The 21,221-nt window shown below is 31.0% G+C and overlaps 1 protein-coding gene across 3 annotated transcripts; it reads right to left on the reverse strand.

The window, feature by feature from the left end:
• Positions 1-550: 550 nt before the first annotated feature.
• LOC132306462 (uncharacterized) lies at positions 551-11,073 on the reverse strand. Of its 3 annotated transcripts, none has more exons than XR_009482001.1 (3): positions 10,739-11,073; positions 1,189-2,704; positions 551-862 (listed from the first exon to the last, which is right to left on the reverse strand). XR_009482001.1 is itself a non-coding variant. In XM_059803847.1 (2 exons), exons 1-2 carry the CDS (start codon positions 10,762-10,764, stop codon positions 2,068-2,070), a joined length of 663 nt encoding a protein of 220 aa, XP_059659830.1. In that variant the 5' UTR covers positions 10,765-11,073; the 3' UTR covers positions 551-2,067. The 3 variants fall into 3 exon arrangements, 1 of the variants encoding a protein (XP_059659830.1); XR_009482002.1 differs by lacking the exon at positions 10,739-11,073 and adding an exon at positions 8,570-9,613; XM_059803847.1 differs by having other exon boundaries at positions 551-2,704.
• Positions 11,074-21,221: the final 10,148 nt, after the last annotated feature.

Here is a 21,221-nt window from a genome sequence, read left to right on the forward strand (position 1 = left end):
TGAAAAAAAAAAAATTCAAAGTATCAATCTTGGGGATTCGATAAACACTTTGATCAACGGATGATAGGACAGAGAGTTTGCTTTTCGTTGCCACCCCCATTTTACTAAAAACTAATCCCCCCATTTTACTAAAAACTAATCCCCCGAGTTTGTAAAATGCGCAAACGATGCAACAGCGTCTACTGATAAAAGGACTTTCAAAATTACAGAAGTATCCATTGGTCCTTTTCCTTCCATACTTCCTTCAATGTTCTTGAGAACCAACCAGTCTCAAATATAAAGTACGAGTACGAAAAATTAGAATCTCTCTCTTCTATATCTCCCTCTGAGGTCCTCAGTAGGATATTAAAAAACAAGATCCGGTAGTCTTACAGAAAATGAGAAAAAGACTCAGTATTGAAACATGATTCTGGATAGAAACATTAAAACAGAAAAAAATTAAACACAGATTTCAAGGGAAGGCAGACTGGCAGAGAATAGTAATATGGCAATTAAGGCATCATATATAACCAGAATTTTTCTCAATAACGCCATGCTTACACCACATTCATGACTACCACAAGGCACAAGTCCAAAACTTTTGAGAACAAAACACAGCTGAAACAACTTAATTACAACTGATACTTGAGTCTATAGTAGACCGCATATTAGAAAGCTAAAATATAAAAGAAGCAATTGACATAAATGCCACAAAAGGAACAGTTTGACACCTGTTCAATCGTTGCTCAATTTTCAGAGTTTCTTCTTCATTCATGCATCAATTTTTTGAATCATCATAGAGTTTCTGCTTTGATTCTTTTAGGTAAGAAAACGTCAGTCAGAGTAGTTTCGACACCAAAGCAGCCTCCAATAGATGCAAAGCCTGAAAAACAAATCCACAAATTAATGGATCATTAGTAACTTGGAAATGTAACTACTACTGTAAAGCAAAACTAATAACCAAAGCATACTCAACACCAATTCTAATGTGATCCCTTCTGGCATTAACAGAGTGATCAACCAAGAGCTCTTGAAAACAAAATTATAGTCCATGTTAGGCAACTATTTGGTCCCAAAAAATTATGTTCTATGTAACAACAACGTAAATAAAAGTTCTCCTTGTGTTTTCACAAATATAATGAATTGTCAGTTTAAGGCAACATGATAATATAGTGGTGTAAGTCAAATGAATGTAAAATGTTAATTTACCTCCACCTCACCCACGGTCACTTCTTTCTCTGAAATGTCACTTAGACGAATATTTAATCTGTCAATAAAACATACAAGAGATATTGAAGATAAAGGTGTTATGGTCAAATCGTCTGTCACCATGAAAATGGTAGGTCCCCTAAAGAATCCATTGCCAGTTATTGCTTCCACTGGACGGGTCTGACCTCCATCGAAAGAGATATTGAAAAGGGAAGAAACAGTAGAGTAAGATGGATATGAAGCTTCCTCGATGGGGATGAGCTGCTTATGCAAAGCAAGTCCTCGAGGCAGCTTTGGATTGACCAAAATTGCCTTCATCTCCTCAGATTTTAAGAAATCCACAACATCCAAATCTTGGATGCTCTTGTATAAACTACCCAAACATACCCTTAAGGACAAACAAGGCAATTTTTCAAACATAAAATCAAGTGGATATGTGAGGAAACTGCCAATAAGATTAATAAAATCCTCTTTCGCTTCCACATACAATGCCTTGTTATTAGATTTGTTGACAATAAGCTTCAAAGTTATCTTTGTTTCGTCTGTTGCTGCGTCCCTGGCCCTTTCAGGTTGAATCGTGCTTCTTGGACACATTTTTCCTCGCAAATACAAAAACTGCTTTTGTCATTTGCTGATTCCAAGATGACCTCAGAGAATGGTGCCTTTGTTATTAATGAATAACTGATCAATTTTATAACCTGAGAGAGAGATGGTGACCATTCATTTTGTTCATAGAAAATAATAAAATAAATGTAAAACTAGTTAACTTGTTTATTACCTTCTCCATTCCTATGTTTATAGTCCTTTATTCTCTTGTGCTTCTATCCGCATCTTCAAACTTACTGAGCAGGGCTACACATGTCATAGTGGAAATGGGGTTTACTTGAATTCATCAAATATCATAAACTTTGCGGTAGGTTTCACAAACACCCCTCCTTGAGGTACAGAGGATCCTCTTTGAGGTGTAAAGGGTTGGTTATCTAGTTTATGTAAGGTATTCATGGTAAATCCACAACCGCAACGAGCATTGTAGTAAGGACCCATACATGTATAGTGTGGACCACTAGTACTGGTGAAAGTACAACCATCAATAGTGATGGTTGAAGTGATATGCTTAACACAGCATACATATATATCATTTGTGTCAACAAATTTCAGCTTTAGGTTCCTGTAGTAAATTTCAGCTGCACTTCGAGAACGAAGCAGCATGTCCTTGCACTTCACACTTTCTAGATGAACCTCATCAAGATTCTCAACACTTCGATATAAGTTGTTCAAACAACCAAAGTTTTCTTCTAGTGAGTGTTCACAGGCAAGTTTGACAATGTTTCCAATAGGCATCGCCATGAAGCTGAAGATAACATCAACAAAATCCTTATCGGACTCAACAAAAACAACTCGATTTTTATCTTTCTCCACCAACACCTTCAGGCTAATACTTTGTGAAGTGTCAGTCGACATCATATTGACAGCTATGTGGTTGACAGATATATATTGGCAAAACTGAGCTAATATCCTGCATCAATCATCATATAGCATATAAAAAGTTAGAATTTATTTATATGGTCACCAATCTGCATATTAAGTTCTATATGAGCAAGGACTAAACTTTAGCAATTGAATTTCTATGATGAATGAACTATATGTGCTATAGAAACTAATAGATTGGTGTTTAGTGGATCAAATCAGATTTGTTATTTTCTCAAATATAGAAGTTCGACATATAATAAACACAAAACATATCCTTACCTATATCAATATGAGATCCTTAATTTTCAAAGGAAGACACAAAATACCCCAAAAAATTGGGGCACTACAATACCCATCAAATATTTTTCAGAAAATATATATTTTTTATTTTTTGATGTTTGGTCATCATAAAATATTTAAAAAAAATATTAAAACCTACCTACAAAAATAGCTAATCCACCAATATTGAGCAAGTTATTTTATACGTCTTGCCGAATGGACTCGATCTCAACCTAAAACTTTGACGTACAACTTTGCCAAATATCGAAAAAGAAAAAAATTTTCCAATAAAAATATTATACGGAAAAGAGATGCAAAATGTAATATCCGATATTTTAAAGGATTTATTAATTGGGATTAATTACTTTTGTTTTATTTTTAAATGATTTATTTGATTTAATTAAAATTAATTGCTTTTATTTTATTTTTAAATGATTTGTTTTATTTAATTGAGTGCTTAGATTAATTGTCTTATTTTAATTAGATTATATTTCGTGATTATATTTGTTGAATTGATATGGTGTTTTGCTTTATTTATGTGCTTCATGTAACTAGTTATTTCAATTTAAGCATTTATTTAATTATTTGATTTATTTAAATTAATTAGATTTGAGCTTAAGGGGAGTTGGACCAAAAGATGTGGTCTTGGGCTTGAAGGAAGATTTGTTTAGTTAATTAATAAGACCTATGTTTATAAAGATATTTAAATAATTATCTTTGCATAATTATATATATATATATATATATATATATATATAATTATATGTATATAAATATGATTAATTAATAATTATTATGGAAGGAAATATATATATATATATATCTATATTTATTGATATATGTATATATGTATATGATTTAATTAGTTAAGGATTAGTGTGGAAGGAAATATACTAATATTTATTATATAATATGTGTGTATATATTTTATATTATTTGATAATTATTATTTCTTTTATTTGGTAGTCCTATTAGGACTAAGATTTGGATTTTAACGTGTATAAATTATACATATAATGCTTTAGGGTAAAAGTTTTACACGTTAGAAAATAAGAGAGGTAGAGAGAGAGAGAAGAAGAGAAGGTTAACAAGGAGAAGGCCGGATCTGAAAAAGAGGATGCCGGAATTGGAAGAGACAATCAAAGCTTAAAGCGTCGGTTTCGTTTTGAAACCTTCAGGCGAGTTGTTATCCAACTTTCCTCTTAGAACTCATAAGGATTTCACATTGAATATCAAAATTTAAAGTTAAATTTATTGATTAAATGATGGTTAGAACGGAATATTTAAAATATGAATTATTATATTTTTTTTTTGGAATTTTGGATTTTTATTATTGTAAATATGTGTGATATATTTTGTTTACATCAACCGATAGGCTGGATGTGGACCCAAGAGGGTTAATTAGTATTTCTAGAATTTCTGGAATTTTATGGGATTTTCTAGAATTATTGTATATTTTTTGATGTATTTTTAGAGTTATTTTCTTTAATTTTTGGGCAAATATATATATATATATATATATATATATATATATATATATATATAAACTATTAAACTGTTAAGAGGCTTCTGTTCGTCGGAGCATTCCAAGAGCTTTGGATTCGGTGTGGGCGTGCGTATAGGAAATTATTTAATCTTAAGAGGAATGATCTGGTGCATCACGATGCATGATAGTATGGTGCGTGTTCGAATCTAAACCATTGATTAGGTTTGGTCAACTGTGTTTTTATCTTGCGCAGCGCAGACCATGGGGAATTGGTGCACCCACAGATCTGGAGCATTGATGGAGGAGAAATAATCCAGTGCGGTCGCGCTCACAGTAGCGATTGAGCTTACCAATTATTGTGCCTGCTTTGTTACTCAAAATTTAAACGGTCATAACTTAGTCATTTTAAATCAAAATTGTGTCATTCTTGAACTCAAATTTAAGGATTTTTGGTCCTCTTTCCAATGGTATTAATTTTATTATCAGATTCCCATTCTACTAGGAGATATTTACATTTTAGTAAGACGGTGTCGAAAAATTATTTAATACGAGATGGAGTATTTATGGGAAATCATTTATGAGGATATTTAGTAGCATTTAATTTGTATAAATATAATTAAATTAATATATTAGTGATAAAATGAGGTATATATATATATATATTTATACATTCATCCATATAACTCATAAATTAAATAAACCATATACATAAATATATAAATAAATATGTATATATATATATATATATAATCATTGATATATATGTATATGTGATTTTAAATAATCAAGGATTATTAAGAAGAGTGTATACATATCTATATATATTAAATAATATATGTGTATATTATATATCATTTAAGATAATTAATATTATTATTCTTATTTGATATATCATGTTTTATAGGTAATATGGTTGATTAAATCATAATACACTGGTTATGAAATTAATTTTATACTTTTGATATGAATTGGATGTCTATGTATGATTTGGTTTATTATTAAGTTTAAAGTTGGTATATGGTTGAATTGTAAGCATGGATGAGTTTCCAAAGGCTTAAATATATAGTTTAAATATTTGTATGAATAAAATATATCCATAAGAAGTATGGATGAGTTGTGATGAGCGCTGAAAAGTGCGCATTTAAACCCCTTAAGCTTATGTATCCTAGGACCTTTATCTATCTTACTTTACCATTTTAAACTAATTTCGTGTTATTGCTCTTTTTAGGTGCTTATCCCCAAAATAAGCTAATTCAGCCAAATAAGAGCTTAAAAGAAGCTAAATGGAAGAAAGGAGCAAAGTGGAAGCAGATTGAAGCAAAGTATGGAATTCAGCAGGTTCGATCGATCATAAGTATATTTCGATCGATCGAAAGTTCATCGATCTAGACATTTCAAGATGGATCCAAGCTCTTTCGTCCTTATCCAAAGATCCCACAAAGTTCGATCGATCCAACAATTCTCAGATCGATCGAAAAGATTCCATCTTATCCTGTTGTACCACCTCACCTACCACTTTTGTCTCTTTCCCCAAAATATCTCAGATTTGTCCTTTTCCAAAAAGGCGCCGCCATGGGAGGATCGATCAAGCCAAAGTTTGATAGATCTCAGCCATGTTCGATCGATCGAATTTCCTCAAGCCCGAAAAAAAACAAAATCCAGCTTATTAAAGGTTGGCTCATGGTACAATCATTGGAGGAATATTTATGTGCGAGCCCAGACTATTAGGTGTGACCTTTTAACCTACCTATATAAGGAATATGAGCCATTCTTGATAGCATACTTAACATAACTTACATATTGTATAACATATTCTTGGAGAGGAGGCTAGAGACATTCTTGAGAGGTTTTCCATCTACTTCAAGAAGAGGAGCATTTCTACCATGGAGATAGCTCTTGAGGGTTGGAGGACACCATTCATAAGTGGCTAGACATTTTCTTGGGGCTAGAGTTAGCCCTAAGCATACTTTCTTTATCTTGATTCATATATTTTTTAGGAGATTTGTGTTGTAATACATGTTTTAACATCTTTATATACATAGATTTTGTTTATTTAATAATTTGCGTGGTTTAATTCTTCCAAGTGACCATATGTTTAGAATAGATGTTCATATGTTTATCTCTATTTCTTGTGTTGTTGATGCATGTCTATGTGTATTAATGTTATAGATCTAGAGTAAAGACATAGTGCTTAATAGAATGCTCTTATGATTTATTTGATGGTTCATACTCATTACTTGATGGATTGTGCCTTTCTCTTAGTTTAATTACTTTAATTTTCATGTCATTAGCTTAGATGTAGTGTAGTTACTTTAGTTGTTAAATGGAAGGACAATCCATATTTGTTATTTGTTGTTTGATGTTACATACTTATGAATGCAAGTAGTATATTTCTCTAATTTTGTGATGTGTTTGGATTGTGAGCTTAAAGAATGATTAATGACTTACTTTGATATATTGTGCTATTCATTGTATTGTCTAGAGAATATACACTTAATTGGTCATCCATACTTGTTAAAACAACCACACACACTCACTCTTGTTGCAACATATGCCTTCCCCTCATTAATTGTGAATTGAATATAGAGAAAAGTGATGCTTAGTGGTAATTTCTAAGTTCCAAGGCCTCTCTCTCTTGTTTTCTCTGTCCTTCAATTACTTGCTTGACATTGATCTTGTTTAGTTTTAATTGTAATTTAATCAACCAAACAACCTACCTTTGATCACTCGACTTACTAACTCTAAGCCTTGTTTCCACTACTAGTGCACCCTAAATCCCTTGCGACGATCCCTACTCACCCTAACTATATTTTTAGTTAGAGGTAGTAATGGCATTTATAAATTTAAAACTTAGCCACATTGCACATTCACTACCTTTTAAACATCTTTTAAGCGTTGGTGCGACGGCCACACCAAGTTGCTAGCTTAAATATATAAATAAATATACTTGTAGAGGTATGGTGAAATTGTTAATGTATAAATAAATATACTTCAGGAGGCATGGTTGAATTGCCAATGCATAATTAAATTGTTATGTATTAGATGATTAAAATTTCATTTATGGTTATTGTATGTATAGGTTGAACTAAGATTATATATTCTTAAATTAGAATAATCTAGTACTTATAGGTTAGTGTATTATTTTATATATATTAATAAAATAATATTGGTGGAGACATGGATGATTTGTCAATGCCTATATGTTGGCTGTATAATTTAAATATTTAAAATTATTATTAGGTATTGGATTAAATGCAATATTTCTTTAATTATGAAAATATATATATATATATATATATATATATATATATAAAATTGTCTAGGATGGGATTGAGGTTAAAGAACTTTTCTTTAAAAGAAATGGTCTAGGTATGATTATTATTTAATCATTGATAATTATTTTTGAATTAATGAATCTAATAATAGATGTGACTGTTATATTTATATATAATTATTTATATATATATGTGTCATTGTATATTAAAGATAAAAACTTTAATATGATTGTTTTGGTCAGAGATGATTTCTTTATTCGTTTACAGAGGCCTGGTAGAGAGAACTTGCTCATGGGTTTGACCCACTTATTTTTTATCTTTCAGATTATTAGAGGATCAAGTCTCAAGATTGAGGATCCACAGCTGGAGGACTTATCTATTCTTTTGGTTTATTCCAAAGTAAGATGATAGACTTATTTTATTTAATACTGATTGGATTATTGGATAATGTTTTTAGGGGTCCTTGCATTACGGGATTTTCGAGTTGTAATTTTGGACAAGTATTAATAAAATTATTATTTATTAGTTTCTTTAGTGAGTTGTTTATTTTTTTTAATTCTTTTTGTAATCTGTGCTTATTTGAAATACTTTAACTGTTTTGATATCCCTTAATTTTATGCACGGATTTGATCACCCGTGTTCCGAAATGAGGGGTTTCACACAAAATTATCTATTAAATCGCCGGCCAATATTTTACTACACTTTTCTAGTGGTATACTCTTTACTGTATATGCATATACATGTAAATAAACATCAGCCTACCCTTTCAACATATAAACCTTACTACACTACCTCAATCAAAATATATAATACACGTAATGTGGTGAACAAATTAATTTTAACACTCAAGAATGGAAGAGCTATACGGTACCTGAACTGGCAAAGCAAGACCATAAACAGCTTCAAATATCTGATCACTAATTTGTGGGGTGTTGATACTTAGATAAGAAGTGAACTTTGGATGATTAATGATTTATAAATGGGCTTTAAAAGGGAAAGCATTTGCAGAAAGTAAAAGTAGCAGAAGATGATTGGGTGCTGGAAGGTGAGTGGAAAGTAATTGGTTGCTTTTCCTTTACTCTCACTCGATGCATACGAGAAGGAAAATAAAGAAAACATAATAAGGAGCATTAACTAATCTTTTGTGGTTAATTAATTAAAAAATAATACTCCCTAATGGGTAATTTTATTTTCGACGAATACTTTAACTTGCCATTAAGGTCTCTATTATTAAAGTATGTGATGGATGCTTATTAGTACAACCAAAAGTTGGAAGCGTTGAAAAGAAGAGTGAGCCAAAAAGTTTAAAAAGCAAGACATGAGGTCTTTTTTTAAAATAAAAAATAAAAATAAAAATTTAAGCAACTGATATAAATAGTAGAAAAGCAAGACATGAGTTGTTTTCAAGTTTCAACTTAGACTCAAGGACAACATTTTTCTAAAAAGAAAATTAGATACAAAATATTAGAAAACAATCTTCTAATTTATTGGAAATCAAACCATTAGCTAATTTTTTATTTGTTGTGGTGAGTGTTAATCTCTTGAAAAATACACAATATTTACGGATTAGTGTAAATAAAATATATAAATAAATAAATAAATAAAAACGTGGGGGAGTCTTACCGAATTTGAAAATATAATTAGGAAATGAAGAAAATATGAACTATTTTTCATTTTTTGTACCATTCACTATTTGTTGAAAGAGCTATAATAATAATAATAATAATGTTTGAAAGCAAACCCATCTTGAGGGGTTTACACACATTTGATGTCCTGCGTTTTTCAATTGATAATCTTTTACCATAAAATGTGACAGGTAAGAAGAATGAGAGGGACAATAACTTGTCTATTTGCAATTCCAATGTACTTTGCAAAATACTTTTCAAAGTGAAAAAGTAAATGAAATAAGCTGAATTCTGTTCTCTATTTTTAATTTTATGAAAACAGAAAATTATTTAAAAAATTACAAATCAAATAACCGAAACATTCAGTAACATCTGACTCTTAACAATCTCATATGTAATTTACCGAAATCATATTTAATTGTCATCAATCTATGTATTACAACTACAATTTTGAGAATTTGACTTTCCTCTCCACTCTGATTTTGTTTTAGACTAATTCCTTTACTTGCCGGCTGTTGAGGTCTCTATTATTAAAGTATGCGATGGACGCTTATTAGTACAAACGAAAGTGAAAGTGTTCAAAAGAAAAGAAGTGAACTTTGGATGATTTATAAACGGGTTATGGGCTTTAAAACGGAAAGCATTTGCATAAAGTAAAAGTGGTAGAAGATGATTGGGTGCAGGAAGGTGAGTGGAAAGTAATTGGTCACTTTTCCTCTGTCACTCTCACTCGATGCATACGAGAAGGAAAATAAAGAAAACATAATAAGGAGTATTAATTAATGACATAATAAGGAGTATTAATTAATCTTTTGTGGTCAATTATTGAAAAAAAAAAAAAAAAAATACTCCGTAATGGGTAATGTGTAAAAAATATGCCGCAAAATACAAAATGTGATTAATGTTCAAAAAAAATCCTATATTTTTTAAATTAAAAAAAAAAAGAAAAATTCTTCTATTTGGAGACTAAAATCCTTAAAATGCTCTTAAAAAAACAAAAAACACAAAAACAAAACAAAACAAAACAAAAACAAAAACAAACAAACAAAAAAATTAAAAAATAAGGGCATTTTTTTAAAAAAAATTATAAAACCCAATATTAATTAGTAGTTTCAAGAGAAAATTAAAGAATTCGGAGCAGTAGAATTTTGCTACCAAAGGGCTTTTGATTGCTGAACTAGTCAAGGCCCATCTCGTGAGAGGAAAATATGGTTTAGGTCCTTTAGGAAAACAAACGCAAACCGAAAACAAAAAATTGCAAGCAAAAAAAATTACCATGTAGCCACAATTTCATCTAATGGCATTACATAAGAACTATATAAGGCGATCGTTTGGATCACATTGTCCTCAAAACTAGAATAACAAAAAATTTATAGACTGGATCAAGAATGAAAGAGATGGATGATGGTACGTACCTGAACTGAGCAAGCAACACATACATACACAGCCGCAAATGTCTGAATATTAATTTGTGGGTTGTTGATTACGCGGTCAGGAGCAAGTGAAGAATAAATGATTTATAAATGGGTTTCAAAAGGAAAAGCAGTTACATAAAGTAGAAGTAGCGGAAGATGGTGGGGGTGTTGGGTACGTGTTAGAAGGAGAGTGGCAACAAAAAAGTTGGATAACTTATTTTTTATTTTTATTTATTTTTTCGTGTTGTGAAGAAATTTACACATTCCTTTCCTCATTTCGAGAGACAAACTTAACGTTTGATTAGTTGGTTTTATTATTCTTTTAAAAATGAAAGAAAAGAAAATATAGACCAATATTTTTAATAAAATTTTATTAATACTAAATTTGTTCTTAGTTTTATAAAAAGAAAAATTTATGAAAAAAAATATATATATTGTTGCCCAAGAATTGACTCTAGAGGGGAGATAAATAGAGTCAATGGTCAATTTTCGTAATTTATAAATATGATTACTAACTAGTCTCTTAAAATAATTATGCAATAACCAAATGAACTTGATAATCAATTCAAAGCATAAAAGTAAAAGAGATAGGGAAGAAAAATTGCAAACAATGACTCGGCGATTTTAGCGAGGTTCGGAAACTCCTACTCCTCTGCTCAAGACCCCTCTTGAGACTTCCCAATCCAATATGGCTTCTCCTTACGGGTGGAGAGCAAACCTTTACATGAACCAACTCCTTGTTTCGCCTTACTAAGAAAACAATCTTCCCTTAGTCTTCCTTTGGGTCACACCAACCCGGTGGGTCAAACCAATCCCTTACAATTGATAGTAATATGAACAATGAAGTACAAGAAATATCTATCAAAGATTGATGTACAAATTTAGCTCTCAACTAGAGTATATATGAATATCAATGAAACTCAAACTCTATAAATAAAATGAATGAGAGAAGATGAAATATGAGAAGAATATAAGATCTTATGAATTCAATAGAATCTTTCAAGTGTATAATAGAGCAAAAACTCTATGAAGATTAAAATAAGAGCAAAAACCCTTTTAATATTTGCTAGAATCTCTCAAGATAGAATAAGAGTGAATGAGAGAGATGAAGAGAAGATTTGAGAACAAAAGCTCTCTTTAATGCAATATGAAGTCTTTCAAATGATGTCTATTAATTATTCAAACTTTCCCCACTCTATTTATAGAGTTTGCAAGCTCAATATAGCTGTTAGGAGTTGAATGCACGAGGGTCGAGAAGAAAAGAGCCGTTGTAGTTTGAAATCTGCAGAGCTGCGACCAAACCGGTTGACATGTGCCATAAACCGGTTGATGTATGCTACAAACCGGTTAATGTATGCTACAAACCGGTCGACGTATGCTACAAACCGGTCGACGTATATGAGATTCAACTTGGATTTTTGCCACTGCCTAGATACCGGTCGACGTGTGTATCAAACCAGTCGACGTATATGAGCTTTAACTTGGATTTTTGCCACTGCCTAGATATTGGTCGACGTGTGTATCAAACCAGTCGACGTATGCATCAAACCAGTTGACGTAAATGATATGTTCTTGAAATTTCAGTACTGCCTAGATACCGGTCAATATGAAGCTAGAACCGGTCGACGTAAAACCTGGTGCATTGAAAGTTTTGACAGATAACAGCTTATGCATAGGACTTTCAGTACAGGACATCTGCACACAACTTATTTTCATTGAAAACATTTAAGTAAATGTTATATGTCCATTTACTTTAAGTTTACAATGTAAATAAAAAAGTACCCTTCATTTGGATTCAATAAAAAAATAGTAAAAAATTGAAATCCAATTAAATCAAAATGTAGAAATTCAGTTTTAGTACAAATTTGGATTTCCGACAGTTTTAGTAAAAATGAATCCTTATGTAGACCAATGTAGACTTGGTCAAAAATTCTGATAAAATCAGTTTAGGCTAGTTAAAGTATAAAGAGTTATTATTAGGAAAAATTATTTTGAAATAATCATTATTTCAAAAATCCATTTTTCACACTTAGCCAGAAACACAGTTTTTCATGACGCGCATTCTGGGGTCCTAATGTCCGTTACCAACTCATGGTAATAAAAGCTTCTCATGCCTTAATTGTTGAACAAGAATGTTATGATTGATGTGCATGGTCTTAGCATTTCTAGCACAAGTGATGAGTTCTTTCGAAACTTATGCAAGCTTGAACTAACTTACTCTTTAGCAAAGACTCCATATGTCAATTGTATATGAATGAAGTGTATAGTCAATTGCTAATGGATATAGGAGCATACGAATGATGATATGATATGCATGGTCCTATAGAGATGAGCTTCAAATGGATTCATAAATACTTTGACATTAAATCCTAAATACTCACCATCCTATCTACCATTTTCTTCACGCTTTATCCATGATCGTGTAGGCTTTCAAGTAGACTTGCTTTCTTTCTTTCTTTGAGTTGCTTTCTTACTCGTTGTAGTCCAAGCTATCTTTGGATGGACTTTACATTCGGTTCCTTGCCACTTCAAGTCTTCTGTGTATCCATTTCTTTCATTGATGTGATCTTGAATAATGGAATACTTGGAATGATCTTTATAGCTTCATTGAGGTCATTCTTTGAATGTGAATAATCTATATAACACTTAATGTAAACATTAGTCCTTAAGCACCATTAATGGTTTGTTATCATCAAAATAACTAGATTGTCCTTGAATGAAATCCTTAAGGTCAACAATCTCCCCCTTTTTGATGATGACAAAACATTGATATGTTCATAAGCAAATGGAGTAGCATTTGAAAAATGCTCCCCCTATCAAAGTGAATTCATTGAACATAATGTTATAAAACAACATGCTTGATATATCATAAATCATTTTATACATAAACATGCATTTAAGATCATTTTACATATCACATATCTCTCCCTTTTTGGCATCTCAAAAAGGTGGGAGGCCTAAACAACTTCATTAAGTATTTAGCATTTAGTATGGTGAAACAATGAAAGCATGAGTTTAATACATCATTAAGGTTCATGGCATATACAAAAGTATATACAAAACATAAACCCAAGATGAAATATATACTCAATTTAGCAAAAGTATACAAAAGTATACATAATAGTTTGTAACAAAAAAATGAAGCAAGGATTAGAGTAAGCCAAAAGGTAAAAACCTTTGTAGAGGCAAATCTAAGAAGTTAAGTGTACTTCAATCCTAATATATTTTTCCCATTTGATGTATTCAATAAAGAGGAAAATTTTTTCAAAGTTATGAAAGCTCATAAGAATGGAATATAATGACTAAAAAGTCATTTTAAGGCATATTTTGACAATATACAAGATAAGTCAATTAAGCTAAGCAAATCATGCGATATTCTTTTACAAGAGATTACTAATAATCTCCCCATATCAATATGCTTCCATTTACATCATATATTATTCAATAATTATGCAACTAATTGAACAATGAAGCAATGATAGGTAAAGTATGCTTAAGATATATCATGAAACAAGTCATACTTAAAAACCCTTAATTCATTAATGGAAATGATAAGATGTATTATTTGAAGATCATGGGTTTCCCAAAAGTATATAAGTCAATAAAGAGATGTAATTATAACACATAGGAGCAAGTATGGCTAAAATCATCAAAAATAAGGTCTTGATACCAAAATAACTTCTTTAAGAGATGTGGTGAGAGATTGGCGACATGAATTTTCATGTGGATGAGCTAACTATCTCTTCTAGATGCATTCTTTAAGAAGTGATGTAAAAATATTGCATGAAGTTCTAAAGTACTAAAAATAGATATATCAAAATAGTATAGCACTTGTGATATCACATTAGTCATCTAAGCTAAAACATAGTATCATTGGAATGTCATATTCCTAAGACTAAAAAGTCAAATAGATATATGAAATTTAACTTTTATGACACTCGAGGAGTTTAAACTCTAGGAGAAATCATGTTTACTCATCATGCTAATTTCAATTTATTTTGCATGCTAGAGGAAGCTTCTTTGCACAAATCATAAATGTTTATCCAATGATAGTATATATGATCAATCAACATATTTTCATGAATGGTTTTGAAAACACATATATATATCAATTTAGTCAAAAAAATATCAATCTTGAGAAAATCACTAAGCCTTTCAAAGAGAGCTCTAGGAACTTATTTTAATCACATAAGGCGAAAGATAATTTTAAACATATAGTTTAAAATTTTATACATTTCAATTTTGGGTGATTTTTCTTCATAATCTTTAAAAATGAAGTCAATTAAAAATTATTTCATACAAAAATATGTAACATTTTTATTGCTTCAATTGAAAGTCATATTTGCACAAAGACATGTAGTCAATTTCTTCTTTTTGGTGTAACCTTTGGGAAATAGTCTAGCTTAGTTACAAATGATACCTCAAGATAATTATCATGATGAGATTACACGGTAAAGAAATATGGTTAAAAGTATATCAACTTTTAAGAAAGAATTAATTCCTTTAATTTGCAGAATAGAGTGTTCACCAATGAATGATCAATTGGATGGTAGTGAACAATTCTTCAATTCTTAGGAAGATATAATAAATTCTCATTTTTTATTTTCATGAGATGGCTCTTCCAATGAGATTTGTTCCTTTAGGTTTTCAAGTGAGGACTTATTTGATTTTTCATTACCTTAAGTCCATCTAAACCTTTTCAAGGTGAACAACCTCATTTTCTATATGCATGGAAGTAATACAATTAAGTATAGATAAAACATTTAAGATCACAAAAACATATAGATGACTTTTTATACATTGCTACTTTAATACATTTGATAAGGTTCACATGAAATAGCATTGATGGTGGCATATCTTCCAATAGATCTTTCACAAAGATTGGGCATAGTTAATCTAAAGATCATTTAAGAGATAGAGAATCATTTCATATTAGCATGTTCATAACTCATATGCCAAAACAAACTACTTTTTATGCAAAAGATAAAAAAACATAGACATTTTTACATCTATTAGGAACAAGTAGCATATCAAGAGCGTCATACTTAGAATTTCATGATTGAATTCTTCATATAAAAGCATATTAATGAGAAATGAATTATTTACCCATGGTACTAACTTCATTAGCTTGGAAGTTGTTTCTCAATGTGATGCATCCTTTCCACTTTGTGAGTGAGAGGAATTTTTGGCATAACATTTCTTTTGTGCTATAGGCACCAACTTGAGAATCCACTTGTCCTTGAGTGAAAATGATTTTAAACCTATAAAACACACTCAAGTGGCATTCTTGGTACCCAATTCTTTTAGGGTCCTCATGAGTTAGAACACATTATCAACGTTTCTTTTGGAACACAATTCAATATTAAGCACAAATGTGACACTACCTTTAATCAACATGCTTCAAACTAAATTGTCAATTTAAATGTCTTTAGCATGCTAGTGCAAATGTCAATTCAAAAAATAGACATGCTTATGATCACATTCAATTCAATGAATCCATATGAGAATAAAATGAGTGAAGTAACAACCTTTCATATATGGATCATAATGTAATTCTATGAGCATTATATGTAATGAATTTCAAGAATTGACAAAGAGGAACATAATTTTTCCTAAGTAGGCAACATTAAACAAAGTGTCCCCTTTTCGAAATCCTTAAAGGATTCAACAATTTGAAGGAAGATGTATTTCTTTCTAAATCAAATTTATTTTTCAAAGAATGTTAGCTTATTGGAAAGCTAAGTTCCTTTTAAAATTTACACCTTTTTAGAACGATTTTCTTCTAATTCAGGTGAAAATCTTCAAATGCAATTTCAAGTAATGTAATACATGAAGAATTATTTTACAATCAATGAAGGCATGTATTTAAACAAATTGTATAAATAATGAGTAATTGTACCAAGAAGATAAAAAATCTACAATGTATATCATCTTCAATGATCGAGTATAATTCTCATTTTAGGGATTCTTCATATATAATGATCATTGGCATGAGAATACATTTTCATTTTTAATGCTCATAGATGATTTCAACATATCAAGGAAGTATATAGTCAAGCTATTTTGAGCATGAAAATATCCTTTAGCATTTACCGATTACCTTGCCCTTCGAGTTTTTCCAAGGTGTGATGCTTCCTTTATAATCCTTGAATAAATAGGATGCCATCAAGCAATCCTACAAGGAAAACTTAGAAAATCTTCTTTTGGTACCCAAATTTTCTTAGGTCCATGGGAGTTAGGCAATGGAACATAAGTTCCTTTTTGTGATACCCCTCGGATCCGAGACACGGGTTGATCAGGCCCAGGCCCAAACCCGAGGGAAATATCAAACAATTAAAGTATTTTAAATCGAACACAGAATAAAATTTAAGAATTTAAATAAGGAAACAAAATAAATATAAAATCCTCTAGATAAATAATTATAATTCAATTCTCCAAAACCTCCAAAGTTAAAACTTGGGAATCCAACTAGTGGACCCCTAAAGGAAATCTTAACTGAACTGGAAACTGAAAATAAATTAAGCTAGAAACATCGAGAGAAGTCCTACATAAACAGATGTATATCAGAATGTCCTCGACAAGCACGATCAAGCTCTAAGGCTGGATCCGTCCTGCACCTGAAAAGAATAATAGAAGAGTGGGTCAGGCCCACGAGCAAGTTCTAATCTAACTGCAATCCATACAGTGACCCGATACGTAGATACACCGTAGACATCTCATAATATCTATCTAGTCCATACATATAAATATATCCACACTAAGGACATTCACTGGTCTATAATGGGGGTCTCAACCTGAATAGAAGGCAACATGTGAAAATGCACCCGAATGTGGGCATGAGTACCTAGATTTAACAGGGTACACCGTAACCTATTATAACCAGCTACGCATCTACTGCATATATGCACCCTAACCAACGAGTCTAAGACTCAAGCTCATCTCGTGGTACCATAAACATATATATAAAGTTCGTCCAAAACCAGGATATGTAGTTCAAATATTTATTAAACTGACATACAATAAACTAACTAGTTAATCACTCAACTTATTCAGTTGATATGACTTAACTACCATCCATTAATCCAGGAAGTCATCTAACTTAGTTGCAATTGATCTGACTTAGTCACAATTAGGATTCAATATCTTTCAATCCATTCCATTAATCCATTAGGTTAGGTTTATGCATTTTGAGCTAAATCGTCCCTAGTATGCCACCGTCCCATACCGGTGCATACAATCCTTTATATCCATGCAAGTTACAACATATAAATCATACTGAGTAATTTACAGTTCAAACTAATATCCAAATAACTGCAGAGATATTTATTAATATCCTAGCAATTAAAATTCAACGGTAACCCAAGAAACTGCAGAAAAAGTTTAATAATTCAACAATTAACATCCCAATGCATGTATGGGTCAAAATAAATATGCAGAGAACCCTACCATACAATTAAAAATAGGTTTGATAAACATCCACACCCCATTATATTGCTAAGAATTAACTACGCAATTAATCCATCTTTCATCCTTAACAGTACACATAATTCCACTAATTTTCTACTGTTTGTACCAAGTGCTTAGAACTGACTTTTAATTAATTTAAAGTCTTAATGATACCCAAAACCACCCTTTTAATCATTCTGTACAGTCCCAGAACAATCAGAAATCTCTATGCTCTAAACAGTAACACACAGTACGTAGAAAAACTGAAAAAAAATAAAGCAGAATGTAAATTGAAGAGGGAGCCTTCTCCAAATTTTGGGAGCAAGCTCTTTCAGCCTAGATCCGGCTCTAAGAGTCCTTAGAGCCGGCTCTACTTGTGTGGGAGCCGGCTCCCACATCTAGGGAGCCGGCTCTCACCCCTTTTGAGAGCTTTTGGCTTCCTGCTGCTCTGTTTTAGTCCGTCTGCTTCATCTTTGGACCATTCCTACCACTCTGTTAGCTTCCAAAACTCATCTTTAGAGTCTTATAACACCCTAGTAACATTCTCATGGTTCATTTATAGTAGTGGAAATCAATTGTATAGACTAAAGTTACAACAGAACAACATGCTTAAAGAAAACAAAACTGAAACGAGACATGTATAAACTATAACAGATTGGATTTCAACACGATTAGATTATCCGTATAGCGTATATTAAACATGAAATTTCCAGTTATTGATTAATTAAACCCTAGAGACTATCTAGGTGCACAGAACACGAGCCAAAGGGAAGGAGAAAGTAGAAGAACTTGCCTATAGTTTTGGTCTCAAAACTGTGTTGTCGTCTTCCTAATTTCCGGCAACCACTAACCACTTTCAAGCCTCCTATGGTTTTGGTTTAATCCCCTACAACTCTCCCTTGGTCCTCTCTATTCTTCTCCTAAGCCTTATTCTGTTTTCTCTCGCTCAGTTCTCTCACAAGTCTCTGTTCTACAGACTAACTCACATTTTGTTTTGTGGTGTTTTTAAACCCTAATCCACTGTAACATACATATTTATAGGTTTAGACACTAAACCCTAATCCACATATAACTCGGCCCATAGAACAACCTAAGCTATATTTAATTGACGGCTTCCTATGTAAACTGTAAACTTTAAAAGAAAGTCACGTTGAAAACTAACTAAACCTAACTAAATCAGTCATTTAAAATTAAATTATTAAAATCCATAAAATTAACTCAACTAAAAATAATTAAATTACCACAAATAAATCCATAAATAAGACAACTACTTAAACCAAAACAATATAAATTAAAACCAATGTAAAACCATTAATCAATTTATCACTTAAAGCAAAAAAACAAAATCTAATTAAACAAACCCATAAGTAATTCACACAAACAAACAAACAAATACAAATAACAAATTAAATGAATTAAAAATACAATTAAACAATTAAATAAATACCAGGACTATCCTTTTAAAATTAAGAGTATTACACTTTTGGAACCCAAATCTTCTTTAACCTCAACTTCTTTCTAAATGGACAATCATGAATATTATGTCCAAACTTTTTACAATAATAGCATGTAAAAGAATTCTTCATAAAAGAATCTTTCAAAGATTTTCTATTTTCTAATAAACATGCATCTTTAACATGAGGATCATATCCTATCTTATTTTTTAAGAAGACACTTTTTTGATTACTAAGCATAATACTCAAATTCTTTTTTTTTTTTTTTGGTAAACTTTGCTAAAATATCATTTTGATCATCAATAATTTTCTTTAAAAACTCATTTTCGGAAATTAGATCAATTGATGAAGACTCTTTAGAGAATAAACATTTTATTTCATTTTCCAATGACTCATTTTCAATTTGAATCTTTTCTAATTTTTGCATAAGATGATGATTTTCCTTTTTCAAAGAGTCATTATCTATTTAAACTTTTTCATGTTTTTAAATGAGATCATGGTTTTCCTTTTTAAAGGAAGCACATTTCACAAGCATGTTTTCTAGTACACCATTTAACTCTTTAAATGCATTATGCAAATCATTATGCTCATCAACTAATTCATTATAGGAAGTTTCTAAATCAAAAGATTCATGATTAGAATCTACCTCATCTTTATTGGCCATGAGACAAAGATTAGCCAACTCTTTAATGTTATTTGCTTCTTTGCAAGAACCTTGGAGAGCTATACTTTTCTTTTGCATTGCGTCATTTTCTTTACTATAAGTGGATGAGTTAGTTCTACCAATAACATTCAAATGATTAGTAATGTTAGTAGAACTAAAGTGCATCTCACTAATTGATTCATTTTCATTTATGCTAGAAGATGCATTTTTATCAATAAGCATATGTATATATAATTCTTTACCATAAATTGATCCAACATAGGCTAATTCAAGCGAGTCCCAAATTTCTTTAACCGTTTTACAAAAGAAAATTTTATTAAACTCATTTTTGCTCAATGCACAATAAAGATAACATATGGCCAAAGCATTACATTGAATTAATCTATGATCGTTTTCATCCCATTCACTTTTGAATTTTAGAATTTTATTTCCTTCAATAACTTTAGTTGGGATATGACTATCATTTTCTATAACTTTCCATAAATCAATATCAATACTATTTAGGAAGGGCCCCATTCTAATTTTTAAATAAATATAATCATTTCCATCATAACAAGGAGGTTTATCATTGGGTTATCCATCTAAGAGTGTGATACTACCATTGTTGGCCATGATCGTACTTTAAGACGGTTAAGTCCTTTAATAAAGTTTAGGCTCTGATACCAATTGTTGCCCAAGAATTAACTCTAGGGGGGGGGGGGGGGGTAAATAGAGTCAATGGATAATTTTTGCAATTTATAAATATGATTATTAACTAGTCTCTTAAAATAATTATGCAATAACCAAATGAACTTGATAATCAATTCAAAGCATAAAAGTAAAAGAGATAGGGAAGAGAAATTGCAAACAATGACTCGGCGATTTTAGCGAGGTTCGGAAACTCCTACTCCTCGGCTCAAGATCCCTCTTGAGACTTCCC

The sequence above is a fragment of the Cornus florida genome, unplaced genomic scaffold, assembly GCF_030987335.1.
Source record: "Cornus florida cultivar Cherokee Brave unplaced genomic scaffold, ASM3098733v1 CherokeeBrave_3.0.0_Hap2_Chr05, whole genome shotgun sequence".
NCBI classification, from domain to species: domain Eukaryota; kingdom Viridiplantae; phylum Streptophyta; class Magnoliopsida; order Cornales; family Cornaceae; genus Cornus; species Cornus florida.

Excerpts from the sequence above, each read along its gene's own strand:
- LOC132306462 (XM_059803847.1), bottom strand. The coding sequence starts at position 10,764 with ATGTATGTGTTGCTTGCTCAGTTCAG. Across the intron at positions 2,705-10,738 it reads GTGTTGCTTGCTCAGTTCAG|GATATTAGCTCAGTTTTGCC; the intron begins GTACGTACCATC and ends TGATTGATGCAG.